Below are 10,600 nucleotides of genomic sequence, written 5' to 3'. Positions count from 1 at the left end.
AATAATTTTAAATGCATCAAGTAAAATTTAAATTATTCACTAATTTTCGTTCATCTTTTTAAAACTGAAATGCAATTGGAAACTTTGGCGAAAGCAAAACCTGGAACTTGCGCGATAAATCATTTTTGCAACCCGTTGGCGCCCATTTTTTTTTTAATTTCGTAACTCTGTGTCAGTCAAGCTCTTTTTGATACATCTTTCACAGTTATTTATCGCAAAATACAGAGTGCACATTTAAATTAATGCCCTTGCCCGTCAGTACGCACACCATTTCCTGTTCGCCGCCCTTTCGCTGGGCACCGGGGTCAGTTGTCAATTTGAAAAGTGGAATGTGCGAATGCCAATGAAAGCGAATGAAACCATAGAAATTAATTTATCACACTTTGCAGCACATCACAATCGTCGCGATAACTCTGCCTGCCGTTTGTTTATTGGTTTTTGCAACGGCCAGAAGAAGGCGAGTAAAAAATAATTCGCTGCACACGTTAAATAATCCTCAAATCGAGTTCAGTTCCGCGCGGATCCCGAAATGAGCGAGTTTGGACAATGACATGGCTGCTGCTGCTGCACCTGGGCGATGTGTTGTGGGAAAAGAACAATATTAAACCCAAAGCTAGTGTGTTCATAATAATGCAAAATCCAACTGATAAATTGGCGGCGTTTAGATCCCTGATTGCGCTGGCAATCTTCCTGCACACGCTGGAGCAATCGATCCAGCCGTGTCACTGTGTTCATGGTTTCAGGTGGGTGCGACTGCCATTGCCCTCAGTTTCATCAGATTTCGCCACAAGGCTGGATTTTCCACGTCCACACATGTAAACGTATTTCCCTTTCCGTTGACAGAAACAATACTGAGAGCGCCGAGCTGGTCTCCCACTACGAGTCGAGCCTCTCGCTCCCGGACATTCTGCCAATTCCGTCGAAAACCTACGACAAGAATAGGGCTCCAAAGCTGCTGGGTCAGCCCACCGTAGTCTATTTCCATGTCACGGTCCTCTCGCTGGACTCCATCAACGAAGAGTCTATGGTGGGTAATTTTATTTGGACCTATAGATATCCAAAAGCTATATGGTTATTCCTCCGGCAGACCTATGTGACGGACATTTTCCTTGCACAAAGCTGGCGTGATCCTCGCTTGCGGCTGCCCGAGAATATGAGCGAACAGTATCGCATCCTGGATGTGGACTGGCTGCACAGCATATGGCGACCCGACTGCTTTTTCAAGAACGCCAAGAAGGTCACCTTTCACGAGATGAGCATCCCGAATCACTATCTCTGGCTGTACCACGACAAGACGCTGCTCTACATGTCCAAGCTTACGCTGGTGCTGTCATGCGCCATGAAGTTCGAGTCCTATCCGCACGACACGCAAATCTGCTCCATGATGATCGAGAGTTGTAGGTGGAAATGTGTAGTTTCACTAATCCCTAATCCCTTATCGCTTGAAGGTTTCCCGCTTTTCTCTTCTTTTTAAAACGTTTTCCCAAGGTGACAGAAATTAAGCAATCTTTGATTGACAGTATCTCATACGGTGGAGGATTTGGTGTTCATTTGGAACATGACTGACCCACTGGTGGTCAATGCGGAGATTGAGTTGCCTCAGCTGGACATATCCAATAACTATACGACCGATTGTACCATAGAATACTCAACGGGTGAGCATAGCATATCCCAGTATATCTGGGATAAAGGTGGTTTTAAATCAAACTTTAAAGTGTCTAAGTAGTAGTTAATTTCCATTTATTGCTGACCTACCTTTATTTTATCAGGTAACTTCACCTGTTTGGCCATCGTGTTCAATTTGCGACGACGCCTGGGCTACCATTTGTTCCACACCTACATTCCCTCGGCTCTGATCGTGGTCATGTCGTGGATATCGTTCTGGATCAAGCCGGAGGCGATACCAGCACGTGTTACCCTGGGAGTGACCTCACTGCTGACCCTTGCCACCCAGAACACACAGTCGCAACAGTCGCTGCCCCCGGTTTCGTACGTAAAGGCGATAGACGTCTGGATGTCGTCCTGCTCCGTGTTCGTCTTTTTATCCCTGATGGAGTTTGCCGTGGTAAACAACTATATGGGACCGATAGCCACCAAGGCCATGAAGGGCTACTCAGACGAGAATATCAGCGATTTGGATGATCTAAAGGTGAGATAGATAAAAGGATAAATTAGAAACAAACTCGCCTAACGCCTCTTAGCCTGCCCTGCAGCATCATCGGGAATCGATTATTGAGCCACAGTACGACACTTTCTGCCATGGCCATGCCACAGCCATCTATATAGACAAGTTCTCGCGCTTCTTCTTTCCGTTCTCGTTCTTCATACTCAATATTGTCTACTGGACAACGTTCCTCTGATGACGATGTGGTTGGGTTGGATGGATGGCTAAGAACACCAACAGTAATGAGTAATAATACCAAGGGCATTTGTTTAAAAATGTATATTATCGTTTGTAAGCCACAAATAATTGCATTAAAGTATGTATTATATATTGATTACCATGTAGTGTATATAAATAAAGGAAAGCGTTTAATAATAATAATAATTATAATAGGGGTTAGTTTAAACTTTAGAGGAAGCAATCAAGAAATGCATTTCAATTGCGCAACAAAGGTGGAATATTCTTTGGTAAATTCACTATATATACCTACACATATATGTATATAGTTTGTGTTGTTTATGCATAAGGCTATATATATATGTATATAAAAAATGTATGTATACAAAACTTGCGGTCGTGGCGGTTTTTCCATTTTCATCGTTAATTTATAATATATGTAGTCTGATTTTGTGTTTGTTTTGTTTTGCAATCACATAATTTATATAGTTTCTTTACATTCACATTTACAGTTGGATTTCATTGTTTAACTAACGCTTCGTTTCGCTTTCTGCTAACATAATTGGCATAATTGTTGCTAAAACATTTATGTTAATGGGTGCGAGCGATTTAACAGATCAAAATTCAACTAGGCCAGGGCTTTGACCTACGCAAGATAGTTCAGTTATAATGATATGATACACAGATTCGGAATATTAAATAAGTAGTACTAGAAAGGGATACTGGTTAGTTCTACCTCGAAACGGCGGATCGAAGTGAAAAGGTTAGGAAAGTGTGCGAACAACCGAACAAGATGGTAATGAGACTTTAACTTATTGCAAGCACGCTTGCAACTTTTCAATCCATTCCTGTGCCAGATTCGCGTTCATCGCATAAAAGTTGTAGGTGCGTTTCGACGTTTTAAGCTGAAATTTGATCAAGAGCAGTTACAAGATATAATACATATTGATATTATATAAATATGTTCCACTTACATCAAAAAATCCCTTTTCATCCACACCTTTGGCGCCAATTTGTGCAGGTTGTGCGGCAGTTACAGACTGCACCTCAGCCAGTTCTAAAATATTAAAATAATAATATCCAGCCTTAACTAATAGTTCAATACACATACCAATGATGCCCTTGGGAGCGGTGTCCTCAGCTGTGTCATAGTAACGGAGCTGGTGCTTAATCGAGTCCAGGACAAACCAGCGCTGTTTCCATCCTTTGAGCAAAGCGCCTCGCTTATAGAGGTGTCTATGGGGATTTTATATTTGAAATTAATTTAACTCTAAATTTAAAACAATTTATAGCATTCAAGCTCACCCTTCGTGCGTCCGATTTTCGGCCACGTTACTGCTAAACTGATTGTAGAAATGATGGCTGGAAGTGCGTGCCGTCGTGGCGGCACTGGAGGCAATGCTGGCCGTGTCGCCCTGCGACATGCTCACATTCGGTGGCCCCACAGTTCCATCGATGGCCTTGTACTTGGTGCAGTTCTTCATGGACAGCTCGGTGCACTTTTCGTGGTATGAGTTGCCGCAATCCATGCACCGATAGCCGACTGGTCCCCAGAGGAGCTTAGTGCAGTGGTTACAGTTGGTGGGCGTGGTGTACGGATGCTTCTCGAAGCGATGGGGATGGAAGTACTTGTCCTGGTAGCCAGCCAAACGACCCTTCATGATGATCTCCAGCGTGGAGCGCTTGTGCTGATGCGTTTGCACGAAGATCTTACCGAGGGAAGCGTTGCGTGGAATGGGCTCCACCTTGGGCACTTCTAGACTATTCCATACTTGAAGCCACTTTTGGGGTAGAATTCCTCGCTCCGTCTCCGCCTGCCTCACCTCGCTGAGCAGGCAGACATAGGCATTGGGATTGTATTTCTCTGGGTTGTCATAGCCGGCTGTGATGACCATGCGCTTGCCCTTCATCTCGGACAGATCGATTTCGTCGTCTACGGTGGTCACTTCCAGATCATATGGCGGTCCCTGAGCAAGCTCTTCGTTGGTGTAGTAACTCCATAAATCCAAGGCAGCCACATTGTTCTGCGGCCGCAGGGTCATATCCTTGTCGCCGGAGTAGAGGAAGTTGTAAAAGACGGGCGTCTTGTTATGCTGCCTTTCGATATAGTCAAAGATGGAGTGACCAATGCGACTCATTGGGGCCGGTGTCCTCGGACTCCTCAAGTCCATTGGGTACACGTTGCACTCATCGTCGGAACCGTTCGATGCCATGCCACCACCGCCTCCAAACAAGTGCTTGGCGTTCAGCGATCCGCGCTTGTCTTCCATGGCAGCGATGCCAGAGTCCGAGCGCTCCAGCTCGCAGTCGAAGAGGAAGGTGCGGAAGCGGCACGACACAGCATGGTAGGCGAGGAATCTCAGATAGAAATCGTTAAACTCGAATGCCATGGGAAACTGGCTCTGCAACTGATGGACCACGTCCAGGAACTGCAGAAAAGTGGGTGCAAATGCGATGTTTGTGTTGGCATGCGAGGGCTTCAGGTTGCTGCGATGCGCAAAGCGATGGCCAAATGCTAGCCACTCCTTCTCCACCAGCACCCGGAAGCCATCGAGTGTTCGATAGTAGGGGTCCAGGCAAAGCTGGGCAATTGAGCTGAGTTGGGCGGTCACATCGGAGCCATCTTCCAACGAGAGCATCACACTACTCTCCTGCAGATCAATGAGGTCCACCACCGCTCCGGATAACTGCATCAGTGAGGAGATCTGCTGCAGCCAGTCGGAGTGCTCCACCATCTTGGCAAAGCTTTGGCCATCAGCCTCGTTGGTGTTATGCGATGGCATGCAGGCGCGAATAAGCTTCTTGAAGGCCGGACGCGACTGCCTGATGTCCGGGTAATCCACGGGAATGAAGTCCGCGCAAAAGTCCACATTCATATTTGACTTGGCCTGTGATTTCTCACCCAATGCGTACAGTCGCATCTTGCGGAATGCTCCATGAGAGTTGGAGGCGTTCTGATTTCCCTTCATCGTTCCACCTTTGCCTCCAACTCCTTGGCCGGATTTGCTGCCGTCGCTGACCATGTCCAGGTTATTCTTGTGCTTGCGCGACAACTCCGGCGTGAGGCACTGTCGATCGTCGGAGGAGGGGCCGTGGCCCAGCAGCGAATTCATCGAGAGATTCATGCCCGAATACTGATTGATGGCCAGCGGAGTAAGCTTTGGCATTGTGTTGATCAGGGCCAGGAAGTACTTATCCTGCTCGGGGTAGTGAGTGACATCGTGATGGGCGTTCGTGTTGCTCCCCGTAGTGTTCTTTAGCATTCCGATGACCGACTTGCTGTTGGGCTGGGCACCCCGGATGAGCAAGGCTCCGTTCGTGTGCCGCCAGGTGGGTAGCGGGATGCGCTGACCCTTGAAGCAACGGCCCAGATGCATAATGGCCGCATCACTGCACTGAACGGGAGCCACAATTATTGCAGGATAGGATCGGCAGGTTGCGTAGCTGGCGTTTACATTGCTGATGCGGAATCCACGCTGCGACTCTGCATCGAAACCAAGTCGCTTCCAGTCCTGCACATAGCTCCGCTCGCGCATTCGTTCAACATCTTTGTTGGTGAGCACCCTGGGCATGGCATTGTTTTGCGTTTCAAACTCATCGCCATCCTGCAACTCATCGTCGATGGACTGCGTTTCCGCTCCGGCGTCCGCTCCACCGTATTCATAGTCCGAGACCAACTTGCGCTTGGTCTGCTGCTTCTGCTTGTATCCAGCCTTCTTTGCCGTGCGGAGCAGGGTCTTCTTGGCAAATCCCTTTATCGTCGAGTACTTCTCCTTCGTTTTGGGCGGAGCTACACCCTGGAGTATGGTGCCGTATGACTGGAAGGCAAAGTATTCAAACTCGTCGAAGGGGTGGCGCGCCTTGCTCAATATCTTCCTAAAGCTTTCGATTTGCTCTGGCGTTACCTCAGGATCGAAGGCGACTTTGAGCAGCTGGAAGCTGCTAGAGCGAAGCTGCAGTCCTTCGGGCAGCGTCTGATCGAGGTGGGCCAAATACAACACCGATATCTTCTTTTCCTTGAGTAGGGAGGCGATGGGAAAGGAGCGCACAATGACCTGTTCGCAATAAAGTGGATCGCAGGGAGAGCCCTTGAAGACCACGCGATAGTTGGTGAGGAACAGAGCTCCCTCTGCGGGTATCAGGCACTGGGTGTCGTCCTCGCGACCATCCGGCATAAGGAAGCAGCGCAGATGGTCGGTAACGAACTCCTCGGCCGGCAGCAGGCAAGGCGTCTGAATCTTGGGCTTCTGCACATGCGGATGGCGCTTCGCCTCCAGGTAGACCGGTTCCAAAGACTCGATGTGCATATGCACCACACCCGGCACCATATCGTGTAGGTTGCGTATGTGGTCGGAGGTCACTCCACCCTCCGTGCACACACAATCAATGAAGCGCGAAATAGTCTTCCCGACAGAAACGCCGATTTCCATAGCATTGTTCTCCTCGAATCCATCGTCGGAATGTTCGCTTAGGCTATGCGAGCCAATAATACTGCAATCGGAAAGGTCATTTGAGCTCAAAATAAAATTGTATCGAGTGCCTTTCCTTACCTATTTGAAACACTCTGATTTTCGTCCAAACGAAATGCGGGCTTAGGTTTGCTGGCGGCATCCACGTTGACATCCAGCGGAATCAGCAGGGAGACCATGCGGTTGGCAAAATGTATGGCCTGGCTGTATAGCGTTGACTCCTCCGACTTGGCCAGTTCGGCCTTCTTCTCCTCCTCGATGGTGGGACTTTTGCGCAGTTGCTCGGCCGTAATCTCTAGGGCCGTGGGCTCCTCCAGTGGGACTTCATCTAGCACACAGTTTGCTTCCTTTTGATGCTCGTTTTGGCGACGGTGGAGCAGATACAATGCCTTTATCTGGCCCTGAACATCTTGGAAAAATGTGGACTCCCAGAACTGAATGTTCTTCCATATGGCGTGGTCCTGGATTTCCGTATAAGCGAACTGCACCACTCCAGTGGACAGTTTTCGGCAGAATATCGTGGACATGGGCAGCAGGGCCGCGGCTACGGTGTACTCGTCAATCCCCGAGGAATTCTGCAACGCCTTGTTCATGAATCGCACCACCAACTCAAACTGTTGATGATCCAGCACCGCCTTGTTGCCATGCACATAGCCAAAGAACTCCCGACAAAGGATCAGTCTCGCATCGCGATGCTTCAACGTTCGCATCACAGCTGGCAGCAGTTTCCTAGCGTCTGCAATTCGGTTCTCAAAGATGTAGGACACGCATGTCCTCAGAACCTCCAGTCGTCGGGCCGAGTTCTGGACATTTGGACGAACATCCAAGGCTTCCGGCAATCTGGGTCCCATCGGTATGATTCTGTGCTGATTGCGCGTTACATGGAAGCGCTGTGGCACTCCGTTCTTTCGTATCCCCTCTTGAATGATCAGCTCCACTTTCTCCGAGCTAATGCGCGGAAAGGCGGGCTGGTGGATCCGATGGAAGGAGCCCTCGGGAGGCCGTAGCACCTTCTGGGCATAGCTGGTGTGGGCCAAAGTGCCCTCGTTCTCGAACAGAGTGCGTCCCAGTTCCTGGATATGTGTGAGTATCTGAAAGGTGAGGAATATAAGATGATTATTTAATCTTCATGGCACTATGCTCCCCGTTTATACTCACGAGATTCCGATTCTGCGCCTCCGACTTGAGCAGTTCGTTCATGGAGCTGTAGAGCTCATCCCAGGCATCGGAGGACCGCCAGGGAGGTCCTCGCTCATTAACGAACGTAGTGAAGAACATGCTGTCCAGAACCCGGAAAAGGAACTCACTCTCGATCAAGTCCCGGGCGCCGAGAAAACCGGCCTTGTGAAAGGTAATCACTGGCTTGGGATGAATCCTAATAATGGTGAGGCAGGAGCGGTAGCCCTGCAGTAGCTGCGCGAAGAGGCGCATAAATATGGCGCGAAGTTCCTTATCGATTTGTGCGTCAGTCTTGGACAGGGCACTTGGCCGCTCCTGGGTGGGAAAGGCCAGGTCTGCCTGCGCCAGATTGGGGAACAGGATCATGCTGAGTAGCTCCTGAGTTTGCTCCCACAGTGGCGAAGGGAGGATGGGGACGGGTGGAGTAAGCGATGCTGGTATGGTGACCAGACCTCCGTCCAAGTCCACAACAATGACATCCAACAGATCCGTAATCTCCGTTTGCAGTGAACTGTGTATGCCCATGATGAATGGCGTCGGCGTGGACAGTACCTCCGTGAGCGGTGCCGGCAGAATGGGTATGTAAACGTGTGTATACCGAAAAGGATACATTAATGCCACCAGCGCCTTGCAGCTCTCCGTCAGGTGGCAATAGCACTTGGACAGGAACAGTATCTTGTTCTCCGTCATCACCGCACAGAGCAGGATCAGCACATTCTTAATGCCCAGCTGCTTAAACAGGAAGTGCACTCCACTGCCCGTGGTGGGCAGCGAGGAGCTCTGCGGCGGCTGCAGGGATTGCTTGTCGCCCGCTCCGATTGAGAAGCGCACCTGCGGCCCGCCAGCCGGTGGCACTTGTATGCAACCCAGGATGTTGCCAATGAGCGTCTCCATGCCGTAAGCTAGGTTCTCAATGTACACGGTGTAAATAGTGCCCAGACAGTTCTGTGAGAAAAGAGAGTGTATGAAGATGGGATACAAGAAAGGAGCAAGTTCAGCATAAGGGGTATATAAACCTTGAATGTGTCGGAACAGTCCAGCCGGGATATGAGTACCAAGCACTTTGGCGCATACATGACACTGTGGTGCGTAATGGAGGTTGCGGTCGTGACGCCATCTGTCGCAGAGGGTGTGCCGCCCGGCAGCAGCCTAGTGCTCCCAATGGTCTCATCCTCGTCGTCGACACTGCGCGTCTGCGTTATGGCCAGTGTCTCGTGGAAGCTGAGGCAGGCGCAATAGTGCTTGTTCGTATCGATGTCCGTCAGGACGGAGACGAAGAACTTGGGCTCCTGCTTCTCGTATGATAAGCTCCAGCCCAGCGGCTGGCAGAACTGCGGAAGAGGGGAACACCGATAAGGTAGGGCGTAAGCCGATATGGATATGTATGAGCTGGCGGGGAACGCACCCATTCAATGCCCTCGATAAAAGGGGTGTCCGGCCAATCTTTCTCGGGAAAGCGCTGCACGATCTTGCCGCAAGTCGGCTGCCCGCCCACATTGCTGGCGGTCTCTATGGAAAGAAATTGAGACGTCGTTGGGGATTACTCTTTTGGAGACTGGTCTTCTCAGGGGGAATTTACTCACTCTCCTTATCGCTGTCGTACCCGACAATTACGAAGTAATCAGCGAGTCGGGACATCTTGTCCAGCACATTGCCGGCCCTGGTTGGAGGAGCGATGCGTTGTCAGTGGCCAAAACTGGGAAAACAGGGGAGCAGAGATGATGTTTTAGTCGTGGTCTCGCAGGGGGAAGATGACCACCTTCTGCGGTGGCAGCAGTGCCGTCATCCAATTTGATATGCTAATTAGGCGCGCTCTCTCTCTGCGTTCGGCATAAATGATTAGCTAGCTCCATGCTGATCGACTGGTCAAATTGTTATTGTATTGTGTCTTAGCCCCAGAGGCGTTTTTTTAGGCTTCTCGGGTCTTCGTCTTCGCCACTTCTTTTTTTCTTTTCAACCACACCCCGCGCGACACAAAGTAGAACGGGAGCACCGGGAAATCGTTTGCGGAGTCTATATATATATATATGGGGGCACGCACCTCGCAGCCGGCTGCAGCCAAACCGCCGCTCGCGATACAATTTTAATTAATTATAATTATTTTTAATTATAATTCTATCATGTCCCCGCTCACCAGTGTTGCCACTTATTTATATTTGCAACTACATAGCTTTAGTCTCTTATTTTAATTGGGGTATTCTCTACGATTGAAATACTAAATATATCGCGAAAAAATCCAAAAGAGTAGAAAGCTAAATTTGTATACAAAATCACAGCCGGAAATCATATATCTTGTATTTTTGTCGATTATTGTTTAATTTGCAGTACCTTTAATATAGTAATCCCATATGTACAACCATTGTTATTTTCTGGCAAGGCAATATATCGCTTTTGTTAAATACTTACATACGCTACTCAACACTGCTTTAACGAGACGTCTATCGATTTTTATTGCATCCGGTATTAATCGTTTTTGAATTTCTTTAGGTAAATGTGTTCATGTTTAAAAAAAGATGCATAAGTATTTAAAATTTCTTAAAGAAGCTCTGAATGTATTTAAAGTAGAAATAATTAAAAACTTTTATCACAGCCGTAAGGTCTTTAAGCAGAA

At 48.7% G+C, this 10,600-nt stretch overlaps 2 protein-coding genes across 12 annotated transcripts; one reads left to right on the top strand and one right to left on the bottom strand.

The window, feature by feature from the left end:
• Nucleotides 1-113: 113 nt before the first annotated feature.
• HisCl1 (Histamine-gated chloride channel subunit 1) lies at nt 114-2,542 on the top strand. 9 transcript variants are annotated; one of them, XM_086832010.1, is made up of 7 exons: nt 114-331; nt 390-743; nt 844-1,027; nt 1,088-1,397; nt 1,521-1,655; nt 1,770-2,149; nt 2,214-2,542. In XM_086832010.1, exons 2-7 carry the CDS (start codon nt 547-549, stop codon nt 2,358-2,360), a joined length of 1,353 nt encoding a protein of 450 aa, XP_086688136.1. In that variant the 5' UTR covers nt 114-331; nt 390-546; the 3' UTR covers nt 2,361-2,542. The 9 variants fall into 9 exon arrangements, 3 of the variants coding, with proteins under 3 accessions (XP_086688136.1, XP_020813449.2, XP_086688135.1); XR_015271467.1 differs by having other exon boundaries at nt 117-331; nt 1,727-2,149; XR_015271470.1 differs by having other exon boundaries at nt 117-331; nt 1,489-1,655.
• On the bottom strand, nt 2,429-10,180 carry Sbf (SET domain binding factor). 3 transcript variants are annotated; one of them, XM_020957788.2, is made up of 10 exons: nt 10,031-10,180; nt 9,573-9,685; nt 9,395-9,498; nt 9,006-9,320; nt 7,969-8,934; nt 6,892-7,901; nt 3,647-6,832; nt 3,453-3,577; nt 3,316-3,398; nt 2,429-3,246 (listed from the first exon to the last, which is right to left on the bottom strand). In XM_020957788.2, exons 2-10 carry the CDS (start codon nt 9,625-9,627, stop codon nt 3,154-3,156), a joined length of 5,937 nt encoding a protein of 1,978 aa, XP_020813447.2. In that variant the 5' UTR covers nt 9,628-9,685; nt 10,031-10,180; the 3' UTR covers nt 2,429-3,153. The 3 variants fall into 3 exon arrangements, with proteins under 3 accessions (XP_020813447.2, XP_086688130.1, XP_086688131.1); XM_086832004.1 differs by having other exon boundaries at nt 10,124-10,170; XM_086832005.1 differs by having other exon boundaries at nt 9,749-10,147.
• Between the last annotated feature and the right edge of the window lie 420 nt (nt 10,181-10,600).

This window comes from Drosophila serrata, unplaced genomic scaffold, assembly GCF_035046125.1.
Source record: "Drosophila serrata isolate PLE 108 unplaced genomic scaffold, ASM3504612v1 contig_241, whole genome shotgun sequence".
Lineage (NCBI taxonomy): Eukaryota > Metazoa > Arthropoda > Insecta > Diptera > Drosophilidae > Drosophila > Drosophila serrata.
The sequence above is the reverse complement of the archived record's forward strand: the minus strand, read 5'-3'. Positions and strand labels throughout refer to the sequence as shown.